At 40.9% G+C, this 16,942-nt stretch overlaps 2 protein-coding genes across 2 annotated transcripts in view; one reads left to right on the top strand and one right to left on the bottom strand.

The window, feature by feature from the left end:
• Positions 1 to 16,942, bottom strand: part of MYO3B (myosin IIIB) — a 482,619-nt gene that overhangs the window by 41,167 nt on the left and 424,510 nt on the right. The window lies entirely within an intron of this gene.
• LOC106634503 (high mobility group protein B1-like) lies at positions 11,481 to 12,593 on the top strand. The gene has a single exon (XM_034954472.3). The coding sequence runs from the start codon at positions 11,543 to 11,545 to the stop codon at positions 12,164 to 12,166; it is 624 nt and encodes a 207-aa protein (XP_034810363.1). The 5' UTR covers positions 11,481 to 11,542; the 3' UTR covers positions 12,167 to 12,593.

Genomic DNA, 16,942 nt, shown 5'->3' with positions numbered 1-16,942 from the left:
CTCTTCCTTTCACATTTTTCTGCCTGCTTTATATTCTAGCCACACTGGCAGCTGATTAGATGGTGCCCATCCACATTAAGGGTGGGTCTGCCTTTCCCAGCCCACTGACTCAAATGTTAATCTCCTTTGGCAACACCCTCACAGACATACCCAGGATCAATACTTTGTATCCTTCAATCCAGTCAAGTTGACACTCAGTATTAACCATCACAGGACTCGGACTTGGGAGAGTGTTATAGGCCCAGCTAGGACTAGAGATGATGATTTTGTGAGTGGCATCAATCTGCATTAATATGCTTTTTAGCAGTAGTGCTTAGAATCTCAGGTGTGGTAGTAGAGAAGGAAGGATTAATGTGGAGCTTGGATGCTCTGGGTAGAGGATGGAAGGACTGAGGTGTGCGTCAGAGTTCAACATAGACTTAAGATAGCAAATGGAACAACCTCTTCTGTGAAGTCCCATCAGTGCCAGTGTGAACTTGGATTGCAGGTAGGGGTGGGAACTAAGAGCTGGCAGGCTGAATTGTGTTCAGCACTCCAAACCAGAAGTTGATGGGAGGTTGTTTTCATGCTTCTGAAAAGTCATTGCTGAGAGTGAGTGAGATTAATAGAGATGATCTAGTGTTGGTACACAGAATAGTTTGTGAAAGCTGGAGGGTAGCTGGGAAGTACCTGCAGAGCTCCAGGTGGGTGGTAAGAGAGACTGGAGTATGGCCCTGCTTCCCGCATTACCAGAGTAGCCTGCTCAGGATGGCCAGTCCACACCCTAAGCTGAGTGTTGCCCCTGGTCCCAGTGCTCTGCATGGGCCTCCCCACTTACCAGGGACAGATCGCTTCTGATGCACCCAACCTGTGAGAGCTTATAGTCCTCAAAAAGACAGTGCTTGAGTCTTTCTAAAGTGAAAAACGAGACATCTTCCGTGGGTCATGCTCTGCTAAGAAAGCTGCACAGTAAGGTTGCTTGTCCTGAAGTATTAGGGAATTTAACAAAGCCTCTCTCTAGTTCACAAGCATGGTCTCTTCCTCCATGCAATACCTGCACTAGGCTAGGTGAGGTAAAATGAGCGCAAATATCAATTGCCATGTTGCACCCAGAATCCTTACTCCCTCTAATTCCTGCCTCCACTCTTATGTGTGGGTCAGCGTGTCAGACTCCTTTTCTCCCTGATGGTGAAATCTGTTCCTTGTTGCTCATTTGATTTTATTCAGTGCTTATTCTGTGCCTGGCTTTGTTCTACACACTGCGGATGTGGTAGTGAACAAAGATCTCTGCCCTTATGGAGTTTAGCAGTTAATGAGGGGCAGACACAATAAACAATAGGGGTAATAAATAAGTGTGGCATATAGAATGTTAGAAAGTGATAGAGGTTATTTACACAAAAAAAGGAATCGTAGGTCAGGGCACAATGACTAGCCCTGCTGTCCATAAGGCCCTGAGCACTGGCGCTGCCAAGCTTCCTTTCCCAAGATCTGATGACACCTCACATAAACCCCTTAATGCAGACACACACTAGGAATGGCCCTTGCACCACCAGGGTTGGCCTGCCCTGTCATGCTCTTTCCTGCAAAATGTTTGGGTTCATGGGAGCTGGACCAAAGAGTGGAACAGGGGACAGACAAGACAATGCATTAGTTTATGCTAACTGGTGGGAGTGCAGATTTTTAGGGAGGGGGTGGCTGAGTCCAGGCTCTCCTATCATGCCCAGGTATCAAGGGAAGGTGTGGCCAGGCAGTCCACTGTTGTTCTATGAATAGGACTCAGTGTCCCTGAGAACTGGCCTGGAGATCCATTAGGATGCTACAGACAACATAATTTTTCTATTTTTTGAGAAGCATTTTTGGGCCAAGGAGGAAATGGGATTCAAAAATTGATCTATGAAGTTCCTACATTTGGATGTAGGTCCACACAGGAGGAAAAACCCTGCTTCAGTCTACTCACTTGTAACAAAGCAAAATAAAGCCATAAACTCCTCACTGAAGCTCTAGGGAGGGAGAAACTGACAAGTTCCCTATGAAAAAGAGATGGTGTATAGAAATTAATTGTGCTATACCCATGGTTGCTATTTTCAAAGATTTATGAAATGTTATTGCTAGTCTCTTTAACATGCTGTCTTCTTTTTATTTTATTGAATGCAGTAGTAGGAGGCTTTTGAATTCTCCTGCCTGGTCCTCTCCCATCCCCAGGAATATAACTTTCAAGGAGAAAACACTGAACTACTCCTGATTTCATTTCCAATCTGTAGAATTCCCACTGTCCCCACTGTCCTCAACACCCGCATTTTGTGCAAATTTTTTTTCACACCCATTTTACAAATTTTACGTGAAGCTTTGCTGCAATAAGTGTTATTCCAGGGGCTGGTCTTTGGGGATTCTATTTTGCCAAAATGACTCTGGCCCTTGCCCTTTAAAAAAACAAACAAACAAAAAAGCCCAATCATTGTTGATAGAATATTTACTTAAAAACATTACCCCAATCATGGGTTAAACACACTGCTTCTACATGATGGATGTTATGTAAGTAATTTTGAGGCAGTGTTTTTAATCTGCCAAATCTCCGCTTCATAAGGATCTAGGTGGTGCCCCTCCAGTTGCCGAGGGGGCTGACCTGCTAATCCCATCCATCTCAGAACATGGTTTGTTTGTAGTCCTGATGAATTTGCCATGCCTTTCACTGGGGTAAATCTGAATCCTACATGGAGGTTAATAAAGCACCAGCCATGCTTATCTTGCTTCCCGAAAAGAACAGACTCAACGGCTCCTCTGGTCTCATGGATCTGCAACTACTTGGTTCAGAGACTATTCTCTTTTCCATGACAGTATAGCTTTGGAGAATATTAATATATTTCCAGCTCTGTGTCCATGTATTGAGAATTATATAAACTAGCTTCACAATATATAAATTGCTCAATAATTAGAACAAGCATCTCACATCAAAATAAACAATTCAAATTTCATCTACTACCCAAATGCGAAATCCTCAAGAGTGCTGAGTTATGAAATTATGCAATCACAGAAATTAGCATTTTAAAAGTTCTCAACTGATAAAAAGTACTGTACTCTGTTGGTTTTTCCTGGGTATGCTTTAGTAATAGTAAGTAATAAGATAATTAGCACAGATACATTCCATCAAGCAGGATGTAGTTTGAAGTAGGAAGTTATTTAAATTCATTTGAGAAAGCTACCGTAACTGGGAAAAGAAACATATGTAGGTATCTCATGTCAGCTTTTAAAGGCCTATAGTGAGTTTTTGTTTAGAACTTGATAGAAAATTACTTGACTGCCTGATAGAGGGTAATCAATTTTGTTAACAGAGCTTGGACTTGCTATGTAAACATAAGGATCTCTATCTTGGCCTCTTCTGTAAATCAGCTCATTCAGCAATTGAACATGATGAATACACTAGAAATAAATTTTTTTTTTTTTGAGACAAAGTCTTGCTCTGTCACCCAGGCTGGAGTACAGCGGCATGATCTCGGCTCACTGCAAGCTCCACCTCCCGGGTTCATGCCATTCTCCTGCCTCAGCCTCCCAAGTAGCTGGGACAACAGGTGCCCACCACCATGCCCGTCTAATTTTGTTTTTGTATTTTTAGTAGAGATGGGGTTTCACTGTGTTAGCCAGGATGGTCTTGATCTCCTGACCTCGTGAACCACCCGCCTTGGCCTCCTAAAGTGCTGGGATTACAGGCGTGAGCCACTGTGCCTGGCCTTGGAAATAAAATTCTTGAGGTGGGCATTGGTTGTTTGACCTGTCTAACGTCTCTACCCCTCTGCTGTGGTGAGAGTCTCCTCTTTCCTTTGCAGGCATTTGGATGTGGCTGATCTCCCCAGTCTGCCTCTTTCCAAATCAATTTGAACACATGGCCAGGGCCTGGCCCCCCTTTCCCCACCCAGAGTGATTAATATTAGTTCAAGAGCGGGCACAGGACTCAGGCAGGGCTGAAGTTCCTCTAGGAGATCTGAGATATGGACACTGGAAGAGGAACAGCCCTTTGTCTTTCGGAATCTTGAGTTCTACTTCATGGATATAGGCTCAGGGCTGGCAGTGGCCACCTTACCAGCACTGATAATGTCACCTGCTGAGAATAAGCAGCATTGAACCATAGGGAGAAAGAAACAGCAGCCTAATGACATCATTGGACCCCAATAAATTGTCTTTTGGTCTACGCTAGTTGGAGATAGATTTTTTTCTGGTTCTTGTATTTAAATGAGTCCTTACAAATAAGTAACTTACATAGTTGTCTCTCTTCCTGCTAATCATCAGCAATTTCACTCCACACCTGCACACAGTGAAGGGCACATAGGGATGGTTAGCAACAGAAGTCTGAGGTATGAACATCTTGGATGGGTCTAGCACATCATGGATTAAAGCCATTAGGTCCTTTTGAGCCACTAAAAATGTATGGAGATTCCTGAAGGAATACCTGCTTGTATGACATGTGCGTGTGTGTGTGGTATGTATATGTGTGAGTGTGTACATTTGTGTATAGTTTTCCATTATGTTAATGTTAGCTAGAGGTGAAACAAGCTAAGTATGCCAGTATAATGTGTGAGGCATCTATTTCTCATTAATGAAGTAAACAGTGGCATTTGTGAAGGAACATGGGCAAGGAACTCAGCAAGCACGTGGGTGATTTCCCACCTACATCAGAAGAAACATGAAAGAGCAACTCTTAATTACAACCAAATATTAGCTTAGGCTCGTGGGAACTCATCATCCCATCTCAAGGTCTGTATTTATGAAAATTTAAGCAATGTCTTAAGACATGTTAATTTGTTCTTTGTTTATTTCTTTCCCTGACAGATTAATTTATTCCAAGGGACTTTGGTTCTCAAGCGCTAATATATCGATTGGGCCTATGTACGACATAGCTAACAGCCTGGGGAGGAGATTTTGATGGAAAACAAAAGTCTTTCTTGTAGTTTTCCTTAGGTAATTAACTTTATATTGTGGGCCCTGGACTGCTTCCAGTTTTCTCTGGATTTGCATCTCTCAGTTTTAGATCAATGGTTAATTTCATGAGAGGCTGGAAGTGCTGAAACACACACACACATACTCTCTCTGTCTGTCTGTCTCTCTCTCTCTCTTTGGGCTTGAATAAGCCAGCTGAAGCATACTGGGACCATGAGCAAAGTTATATGTTTTTTTTTTCCTATTGGGTGATGTCGTTCTGAGCACATCTATGCAAAGGACATGTAAACGGTAACAAGAATCTGAAGTGCCACCTCTGGAGAAGCAAAGGAGGGGATAAGAGAAATGCTGTTTATCATTAATGGGAACTTCTCTTGGTTGCCTTTTGGATCCTTCAATCTTGTATAATCCCACTGGGAAGTCAAAGTAATGCTTACAAAGTACCATCCTTTTAATGTCTATTAATTGATTATCAGTTCTTTTGTTGCCCATGAACTGTACTCAGAAGTCTGTGGCACTTACATATAAATATCTGTATCTTGTAGAAAGAGAAGGTGCATAGCAAGTAAGTAATAAAATTACTCCAGAACCCATATGCTCCCAAACCATTCTGATGTCTGTAACTATTCTTTTTTTTTTTTTTTTTTTTTTTTTGAGACGGAGTCTCACGCTGTCACCTAGGCTGTAGTGCAGTGGCCCAATCTCGGCTCACTGCAGCCTCCGCCTCGCCTGTAACTATTCTTTACATCATGGGATTAATTTAGTATAGGAAACCTCCAGAAGTGTACCTGTCCCCAAATTTCAGGCAACTTCATAAGCATTTCTGGATTTTGTCTATAGGTATCCTTAAAAGTGTACAAACTTAAAACAGAACATCGAAAGTCAGTGACCCCTAATTATATTACTTCTCCTTCACAAAACATATCTTTCAAATCAACAAGCAAAGCAGAGGGATTTCTATTATACTTTAGAATTCCTGATTTCTACAAGCTTTGTTCCTTTACCTAGAGCGTCTACTAAATAAAAGAAACCTACATTATTATAAAATGCTAAATACAGGTCAGAACGCTAATGTAGGTATTTTTACCACATAATATTGCATTTATGAATAGGCTAAATGGCATAAGCCTAGTCCTATTTACTGCTAGGATATATATTAATAACTAAAATGTAGCTAGCTATTACCAGGTGAAAACAGTAGCTGCTCAGGCTAACTGTGATAGACTGTATTACTTTTACACTAAATATTTGTGTTCCTATCCCTGAAGTGCCTCTCCCAGCAGAAAGATTCACTTCTCTACACTGCTGAATTCAGGAATGGTCATGAAACTTCCTTTGGCCAGTGAAATGTGGGCCAAAAGGGTATGTGTCTTTGTAGATAGAAACTAGAGTGTGGTTTGCCAAGTCTCTGCCATAACCCCCAGGATGATCTAGATGAAAACTGCTATATCAGCCTGGGGTCTGGAGTGAAGAGGACACAGAGCAGAGCCGCAGCTGACCCATGTAGTATAGCACAAATGCGAAAGAAACCTTTGTGGCTGTAAGCCATGAAGTTGTGGGGATTGTTTATTTCTGCATCATAATCTAATCTATCCCAACTGATACTACAGCTTAAACTAAATATGTACACTTTATTAGTTTGTACCTTTTGAAATTGTTGTTTGGTAGTAACAAACTATCTAATAGCAACAATCTCATACAATTTGACTTATTATAACTGAGAAAATAGGAATATAAATTTCTACTCATGAATGCTTTTCCTCCCAGATGATAATTACTTATTAAGAGAAGAGTATATTTATTACTTGTATTTAATTTTATTTTGTTTTATTTTATTTTTTGAGATAGAGTTTCGCTTTTTTTGCCCAGGCTGGAGTGCAATGGCGCTATCTGGGCTCACAGCAACCTCCGCCTCCTGGGTTCAAGCAATTCTCCTCCCTCAGCCTCCCCAGTAGCTGGGATTACAGGCATGTGCCACCACGCCTGGCTAATTTTGTATTTTCTGTCGAGACACGGTTTCTCCATGTTGATCAGGCTAGTCTTGAACTCCCAACCTCAGGTGATCTGCCCTCCTCGGCCTCCTAAAGTGCTGGGATTACAGGTGTGAGCCACCGCGCCCGGCCTGTATTTTATTTTTATAAGGAACATCATAGCAGAGTTAGAGAAAATGTTGCAAATATTTACGCATTCCTAAATCCACAGCAATGCTCATCATTGATCGAATGTCCTCCATGTGTCACTTTCTAGGAATGTATTAGGTGGGCAAGACAGACATGACTCATACCTTCATGGAGATTTCATTCATTCTAGTGATGGAGTTCAACTATAAACAATAATTGCAGGCTAGGAAATGAATAGATTGTTTTAAGTCAAAATTACAGAGGAAAAGGAACTCATGGATATGGTGGTGGATGATGGCCTCTCTGAAGAGTTGATGGTTGAGGCCTGAAGAATGAGAAAAGTGTTCTAGGCTGAGGGGACAGCATAATGCAAATGCCATCTCCATGTCCCGGAGGCAGATCAGATCTGCCCAGTGTAGCTAGAATGTAGTGAGGAAGGGGATCATGATGTGAGGTAAAGCTGAAGAAATGGAGTATGGACACGTCATACAGAGCTTTGATGGCCAGGGAGGCAGTTTGAATTTTTTTTTTAAGTCAATGGGAAGCTATGGAAGGAAAATGTGAAGAAAAAGACACGAAGCAGTTTATTTCTTCAACGCTGATCACTGTCTCTGCTGGGAGTCCCATATACGTACTGACACTAAGGGGAAGTGAGGGGACCAGTGAGGAGGCTACTACAGGTCAGAGGCGATGGTTATCTCTACCAGGGTTGTGGCAGTGAAGAGGAAGAGAAATGGACAAAATCAAGATGTATTCAGAAGGTCAAAACAGAACTTGTTGATGCTCTGGATGTGGAAAATGAGGGAAAGGAGACCAGCAAGAATGGCTTCCAGACTTCTGGCTTGGATCCTTGGGTGGACGTTGGTGCCACTTCTTTTTTTTTAGATGGAGTCTCACTCTCTCCCCCAGGCTAGAGTGCAGTAGCATGATCTCAGCTCACTACAACCTCTGCCTCCTGGGTTCAAGCAATTCTCCTGCCTCAACCTCCCAAGTAGCTGGGATTATAGGCGCCCGCCACCAAGCCTGGCTAATTTTTTTTGTATTTTTAGTAGAGATAGGGTTTTACCATGTTGTCCAGGCTGGTTTTGAACTCCTGACCTCAGGTGATCCACCCCCGTCGCCTCCCAAAGTGCTGGGATTGCAGGCGTGAGCCACCGTGCCCGGCCAGACATGATGCCACTTATTAAAACAGGAAATACCAAGGGAGGACTAAGGTTTTCAAGACATGAGGGGATCAAGAGTTCAGTTCTGGACATGCTAAGCATAGGATACCCTGGAAACATCTGAGTGGAGATATCAAGTAGGAAGCTCTGTGTGTGTCTGAAATCCAGAGAAACAATCTGGGCTGGACATATGAACTGGGGCATCATCAACACATCAGTGGAATTTCAGGCTTGGAGAATAAATGTAAAGGGAGAAGAAAAAAGGTTCTCTGATGCCTGAGGAACCCCTGGCATTTAGAGGTTTGGGAGGAAACAAAGAGCAGCCATGAGGCTGGGGGAAAGCCAGAAGGGTGAGTCTTCACAGAAGCTGAGAAGAGAGTGGTTTAAGAAAACCACGGGTCAGCCTTGTCAAATGCTGCTGAGAGGCGGAATGAGAAAAGGACAGAGAAGACGCCCTGGATCTGGCAACCTGGAGGTCTTTGGCAACCCTGATAATGTGTTTCAGGAGAGCGGTAGGACCCAAAGGGGTTCTCTAGCGGGAAATACAGATAACAGGTACAGTAAAAAATGTTTTAAAATTTGGCTAAGAAGGGGATAAGAGAAGAAGGGTGAGGGAGGAGAAGCCTAAATTAACTGAGTGTTTATGTTAAAGAGAGACTGTGAAAAATCCTGGAAGTGACTGAGTTTACCTGGAAGCTACCAGATTGTTTTCTACCATCAGCAAAAATGGAGACTTGAGAACTAGCTAACTTGCTATACATGTGCACAAATGCATTGTGTGGCCTCTTTCTGAAATACCATGTTTCTTAAGGGTCACCTTCTCTTCTTTCTTTTCCCACATTTCTGGAAGGAAATTGTTTGGGTTGCTTTAATTATTATAGCTTTTCTATCCCTACTTTGTCTTTTTTTGTTGCTTAAGTTCTGAATGATATGCAGTCACTGAAGAATGTTCTTTTGTTTCAGAAAGAATTATTGTTCCTCTCTAACTCAAAAGTGCTGACCTATTTGGCTTCTGTATCTGTTGATACAGTTCACTTCCCTCTTAGCTTAAGGGTCATTAAATGAGGGTAAAATTTCACTATAAATTTTATTTTTAAAATGTTTAATTAACAGTTTTAATTGAAAAAATTCACACACTTTAGGTAAAGAAAAAAAGTTAAATAGCACAAAAGATTATAGAATAAATAAGTCCTCCCCAGAACCCCAGCCCTTGCTCCAGAGGAAACCGTTGCCCTTACTACCTTGTGTGAACTATTCTATATACATACAATTCTAAGGCTACATCTCCTGCCTGTAAAACAAAAATAAAAATAAAAACAAAACCCTCAAATGTGAGCATATTTACACACTCTGTGCTTTGCTTTTTTAATATTTCAATATAACATGGAGGCTTTTGCATAAAGTCAAGCATCGCTTAACAACGAGGATATGTTCTGAGAAATGTGCCATTGGACAATTTTGTCTTCATTGGAATAACCTATAGTGTACTTACACAAACATAGATGGTATAGTCTATCAGACACCTAAGCTATATGGTATAATCTGTTGTTTTTAGGCTACAAACCTGTATAGCATGTTCCTGTACAAAATACTGTAGGCAATTATAACACAGTGGTAAAAAATTGTGTATCTAAACATATGTAAACTTAGAAAAGGTACAGCAAAAATATGGTATTATAATCTTACGGGACCACCATCCTATATGTGGTTCATTGTTGATCACAACATTGTTATGTGGTCCATGATGATACAGCTATGTCATTCTTATTCATGGTTCCATAGTATTCCATTTTATGGATGTGCCATTATGTTAACAAGTTTCTACTGATGAATATTTATGTTTTTCTAAGCATTTTAAAACCAAACCAAAAATTTTCTTGAATGATTACACAAAACCTTTGCCTAAAAACACACAAAACCTTTACCCAATATGAAGCAGACAACTGTCATCCTAAATCCCAAAGACTGTTGGATTGGGAATAACTACTGTTTTCCTGTTTTGTAGTAAAAAAAAGGTGGCTGATGTTTGTGTGACTCTTTCATCTATGAAATCTGGGGATATCAATGACACTAATCTATGCCATAGGAATAATGAGAAGAGAAAAAAATATGAAAGTTTTAAGACGTTTAGAAAAACAATCTTTTAGAATAAAATAAATATTTTATGGGCTATCAAATGACTTATATAGCAAATGCATAGTATTTTGTATTTTCTTAGATAATATGCCACTAGATTTTTTTCAAAATAGCAATGTTTCCTAAAGATGCTTTCTTTCACACTTATATGGACAATTAATATTTTCCATTTCAAACAATACTAAGACTTCTATGGGGGGGGGGAGGCGTGGATTTCATGGGCCTAAGTAATGTATTCTGAGGGTGCTTAAAGTGCCCACAGGCCTTCCCCTAGTATCACCACTGATTTCAGGAGCAGGGAAGTGGAGATTTTAGGAAAATAAAGTTTATGAAGGTTTGGAAGTTTTTTTTTTGTTTTTTGTTTTTCTTTTTTGTGAGACAGAGTTTCGCTCTTGTTGCCCAGGCTGGAGTGCAATGGTGTGATCTTGGCTTACCGCAACCTCTGCCTCCCAGGTTCAAGTGATTCTCCTGCCTCAGCCTCCTGAGTAGCTGGGACTACACGCACATGCACCACCATGCCTGGCTAATCTTATATTTTTAGTAGAGACAGGGTTTCTCCATGTTGATCAGGCCGGTCTCAAACTCCCGACCTCAGGTGATCTACCTGCCTTGGCCTCCCAAAGTGCTGGGACTACAGGTGTGAGTCACTGCGCCTGGCAGAAGTCATTCTTAAAGATTTTGTCTTTTATCCCATGGGCTCTGGGGAGACGCTGGAGCTTCTGATCAGGAGGATGACATATAGTAGTTGGCAGTGGCATGCAGAATAATTTAGAGGAGAGAGGGAAAGAAGAGAATCAAAAAGGACATTATAATAGTCCAACTGAGGTGAGGAAAGCCTTGGCTGGAATGGGAACAGCAGAAGCAAAAAGTAAAAAGGACCTAAGAGTGAATTTAACTTTTTTTGCTGCCCTAGCACACTTGAGAAGACAAATCCTATTAACAGTGATTCACTCGGTATTCAAAACTTTGTTATAAGTGCAGCAGAAAACCCAAATTAAAAGGCTAAGCTATTACAGTACATTGCTACAAATCATTAAACTATATAAAAACAAGGAAGGTTAATGTTACAGAGTGGAGAGGGTGAGGAGGCTGTGCCTGGCTCCCATTCTCACAGCCACTGCAGTACATTGAGCTCCACAGAGACAGTGCCGGGGCAAGTGAGAGCCGGACGGGCACTGGGTGACTCTGTGCCTCGCTGAGGAAAAATAACTCAACATGGGCAAAGGAGACCCTAAGAAGCCGAGAGGCAAAATGTCATCATATGCATTTTTTGTGCAAACTTGTCGGGAGGAGTGTAAGAAGAAGCACCCGGATGCCTCAGTCAGCTTCTCAGAGTTTTCTAAGAAGTGCTCAGAGAGGTGGAAGGCCATGTCTGCTAAAGATAAAGGAAAATTTGAAGATATGGCAAAGGTGGACAAGGCCCATTATGAAAGAGAAATGAAAACCTATATCCCTCCTAAAGGGGAGACAAAAAAGAAGTTCGAGGATTCCAATGCACCCAAGAGGCCTCCTTCGGCCTTTTTGCTGTTCTGCTCTGAGTATTGCCCAAAAATCAAAGGAGAGCATCCTGGCCTGCCTACTAGTGATGTTGCAAAGAAACTGGTAGAGATGTGGATTAACACTTTTGCAGATGACAAGCAGCTTTGTGAAAAGAAGGCTGCAAAGCTGAAGGAAAAATACAAAAAGGATACAGCTACATATCGAGCTAAAGGAAAGCCTGATGCAGCAAAAAAGGGAGTTGTCAAGGCTGAAAAGAGCAAGAAAAAGAAGGAAGAGGAGGAAGATAAGGAAGATGAAGAGGATTATGAGGAGAAAGATGAAGAAGATGATGATGAATAAGTTGGTTCTAGCCTAGTTTTTTTCCTTGTCTATAAAGCATTTAACCCCCCTGTACACAACTCACTCCTTTTAAATAAAAAAATTAAAATATAAGGCTGTGTAAGATTTGTTTTTACACTGTACAGTGTCTTTTTTTGTACAGTTAACACACTACCAAATGTGTCTTTAGATAGCCCTGTCCTGGTGGTATTTTCAATAGCCACTAACCTTGCCTGGTACAGTATGGGGGTTGTAAACTGGCGTGGAAATTTAAAGCAGGTTCTTGTTGGTGCACAGCACAAATTAGTTATATATGGGGATGGTAGTTTTTCATCTTTAGTTGTCTCTGATGCAGCTTATATGAAATAATTGTTGTTCTGTTAACTGAATACCACTCTGTAATTACAAAATAAAAAGTGGCAGCTGCTTTGTTGACATTCTGAATGCTTCTAAGTAAATACAAATTTTTTTTATTAGTATTGTTGTCGTTTTCATAGGTCTGAAATTTTTCTTCTTGAGGGGAAGCTTTTGCCCATTTTGAATCACATGAATTATTACAGTGTTTATCCTTTCATATAGTTAGCTAATAAAAAGCTTTTGTCTATGCACCCTGCATATCATAATGGGGGTAAAGTTAAGTTGAGACAGTTTTCATCTGTAACTGAAAATCCAAAATCTTGATCAGTTAAGAAATTTCACATAGCCCACTTATATTTACAAACTGATGAGTAATCAATCTACTCACAGCATGGGATTATTAGAAGCAAACATTTTGAAAGTCTGTCCTTAAAGGACTAATAGAAAAGTATGCTTTATCCTTTACATGAGGACTCTATTCTTTAACTCCCATTACCATGTAATGGCAGTGATATTTTGCAGTTCCCACATTAAAGAAGACCTGAGAATGTATCCCCAAAAGCATGAGCTTAGAATATAAGACTGCCAAATTAAATTTTTTGTTGACATTAGTCTCAGTGAAGACTATGAAAATGCTGGCTATAGATGTCTTTTCCCATTTATCTAAATATGGACTGCTCAGGAAATGAGACTTTCCATTAAAAGTATTTTTAATTAATTGGGCCAGCTTTTAAAATAGGGTATATTTTCCCATATTATGGTTTGCCCCCTTATAAATCCAAGTAGATCAGAGGAAGGAAGACACTTAAACTTTGCATTTCAGTATGAATTATTCAATTTATTTGAATGATTTTTCTTTACAAAACCCAAACTCATTCATTAGTCATGTTTATCTGCTTAGCAGTTTAGGGAACAATTTGGCAATTTTGTGGTTTTCGAGATTATCGTTTTCTTGAAGTGCCAGTATTCTAAAATAGCGTTCTTATAATTTTACGTGCTTTTGTGATGGAGTGTTGTTTTGTTATATAATTTTGACTTGGATTATTTCCATTTGGATTTGTTTATGTAATTTCAGGAGGAATACTGAACATCTGAGTCCTAGAAGATACTAATAAACTAATAATTGCAGAGTTAAAAAACAACAACAACAAGGAAGGGCTTATCTTCAGAGTTCTCTATTGTTTACATCCAGTGGACCATTTTGGCATTCCTTCATTAGTGCCTTCCCAGAGCCATCACTGCCATAAGAAGCAAGGCAAGATCTCCAGGAAGGGAAAATAATCAACAATTATGGCTGACTTATGAATTTAATAATTTTTGCTAGATAAATCCTAGATAGTCTAAAGATAAACATTTTAAGGATATTTGTATTAAATCTAAATATTAAAAAATTTAAAAAATGATAAAAGCAAATATGGGTGAATATTTAATCACAAGGTGGGAAAGATTTTTCTAAGCCTGAGACTAAGGGCAAGCACTCTAAAATACTGAGCTGAACACATCAAAAAGAACTTTTTTTGTTGTTTTTCTGAGACGGAGTTTCACTCTGTCACCCAGGCTAGAGGGCAGTGGCACAATCTTGGCTCGCTACAACCTCCACCTCCCAGGTTCAAGCAATTCTCCTGCCTCAGCCTCCCAAGTAGCTGGGATTACAGGAGCCCGCCACCATGCCTGGCTAAGTTTTTGTATTTTTAGTAGAGATGGGGTTTCACCATGTTGGCCAGGCTAGTCACTAACTCCTGACCTCAAATGATCCGCCTGCCTTGGCCTCCCAAATTGCTGGGATTACGGCAAAAAAACCCTTTTAACGGTAAAAACAAACAGATGATAAATAGAAAGAAAATACTTGTAACAGCTATATTTGACAACAGATTACTGTGCCTAATACGTAAAGAGCTACTACAAATCTTGGGGAGTAATAGATTTTCTACCCAGAGCTCTCTTTGGAAAATAAAACAGATTGTATACACCTTCTGAAATGCCTCTCCTTTGATGTAACTGCCTGGAGTATTGTCAAATGGGTGCTACCAGTACGAACAGTATTCTATGCTTTAGCTTGATGTAGTCCTTACTACTGGGTGGTACAGAGATAGAGAATGACTAGGAACACAATGAGGAGTGAGGGAGAATGTCTTGCAGGGTGAAATGAAGACAGGATGGGTGGAAATACTGAAGAAAATGAACAGAGAAACACAAAAGTTATTTTTCAAGCCATACAGCACTCTGAGAAGTTTGTATCTAACACGCTGGGCCTGACCTGCAGTAGGCACTTCATTAAATGTGCATTGAATTTAAACAGAGGCATGAAAGGACTTGAGGCAAAGAGGCAGGACCTATTTCTAATAATAATTGTAATTATAATTACAATAATGGTTAACTATAGTTTTACAGCTTACGAGGTACTAGATTCTTAGCTTAGCTCTGGACATGGGTAATTTCATTTAATTCCCGTAACAACTCTGAAAGATTTGTACTGTTATTACCATTTTATAGATTCTGAAACTGAAGCCCAGGACCCCTTAACCCAAGTTCACATAACTAGGAAATGGCTTGTTCATACAAATTTGGGCCATGTAAGTCCAGAGCCCACATCCTTACAACTACACTCTGTGTCCTTACTGCCATCCCTCACCAGCAGGTAGACCACATGTGGTCTCAATGGACTCGGGTCTGTGGCCTGTAGCCATAGCGTGGTTCTTAGTATAAAGGCTGCAGTTCTGAATTTCCACACAGGATAGCTGGATTCCCCAAGGGCCATGAAGTGTCAGACTAAGCTGGAAGGCTGAGAGATTCAAAAAGGAAAAGTTGCACACAAAATAAATGATCTTTTCGGCCTTCTAATCATTCTAATCGTAGTTTCCAGTGACCAAACTGCACTCTGTTTATTCAGATGGAGGCAGGCCATGGTGCCAAGCACTGTGCATTGCAGGGGAATTCGTTTGTGAGGCCCTTTGATGTCTCATGAATCCCAGGAACAGCCGGCTGAAGCAGGCAGAGCTGCTTTGTGTTTACGCCTCTAAACAGAACCATTTGAATACACAGACCAAAAGACCTGGTCCAGGAGCACTGCGTTTTCTCCAATAGAGTGATTCATTGCTAATGTCTTCATTTTGGACACTGCAGTTGAATGTGAAACCATATGCTTTAAATTAAAAGCACACTAAGCAAATCACAAGTTTCTCAAGATGGTGCTTAAAGTCTGTTTTGGGATCTGTTCGTTGCCAAAAGACCCATATGATCCTGTAATTAAACAACAGATATTTTCTGGAAAATCAATCATATTAGCTGTCCCCAAATGCTATAATTATGATGTTTAGGTGCTATGTTGAGAAATAGGTTGCACAACTAGACCCTTTGACCCTTTTAGAATTGTTTGTTCCCTACTCTGATATTGTCCTGATCTTTCTCTAGCCATCTTATTCTAATTCATTGTATTAGAATGTGAAGCTTTTTAGTTAAGTGAGCAATAAACAGCAGAATACAGAGCCAGAAATGTTGGCAACAGAGGCACTAATAATAGATATTATTATATCTACTTGTCCAGAAGATTCATTCACCTTGAGGATAATACCACAATCATTTAGGGTTCATGATTGCAGTCATCAGAAACTGAGACCATCTTTTCTTTTTTTTTCCCTAACCACTAGACAGGGTGGGAACAATTGAGACCATCTTATGCAAAAAGGAAATTCACTGGAAGGAAGTCAGGGACTCATAGAATTGATGGGAGGGTTGAGAACCCAGCATGGACAATAGGCAGGATCCAGGGGTACTCTGGAGGGCCAGGCAATACAAACAGGCCTTGCTGCTGTTGTTCTCCAACCTCCACAGCTCCTTGCTTGGTTGGCTGAAGAGTCTGGGAGGAGCACCAGCTCGGCAGGGCTTTTTTTTTTTCTTTTGAGATGGAGTCTCCCTTTGTTGCCCAAGCTGGAGTGCAGTGGCGCAATCTCGGCTCACTGCAACTGCCTCCTGGGCTCAAGCGATTCTCCTGCTTCCGCCTCCTGAGTAGCTGGGATTACAGGTGTGCCACCATGCCCGGCTAATTTTGTTTGTATTTTAGTAGAGCCGAGGTTTCACCATGTTGGCCAGGCTGCTCTCGAGGCAGGGCCTCTTTCAAGGGTTTGTTCCATGGTGGCTCTGTAGTGGGAGAGAGACAACATGGAGCCTACTTCCCACCTAGACAGTGAGATTTCCCAAAGAAGACAGGGATGCTGAGAGTAGGGCAAGGTAAATGTTGGACAGCTCAGAATTCTGGCACTACATCCCTGAAACGGAGATTCCCCACCCCAGCCATATTTTCCTGCCTAAGCAGAAAAATGTGTAGACAGAAAACCAACTTCATGAGGGTCAAGAAGAGGTGAAGATAGTACACCTAGTTAGAAGGGGCTAGGCTGCTCAAAGAGACTCCTTTTCTGAAGGAATCTAAGCCTATTTTACAGG

The sequence above is a fragment of the Pan paniscus genome, chromosome 13, assembly GCF_029289425.2.
Source record: "Pan paniscus chromosome 13, NHGRI_mPanPan1-v2.0_pri, whole genome shotgun sequence".
NCBI classification, from domain to species: domain Eukaryota; kingdom Metazoa; phylum Chordata; class Mammalia; order Primates; family Hominidae; genus Pan; species Pan paniscus.
This window is presented reverse-complemented; position numbering and strand designations above follow the sequence as displayed.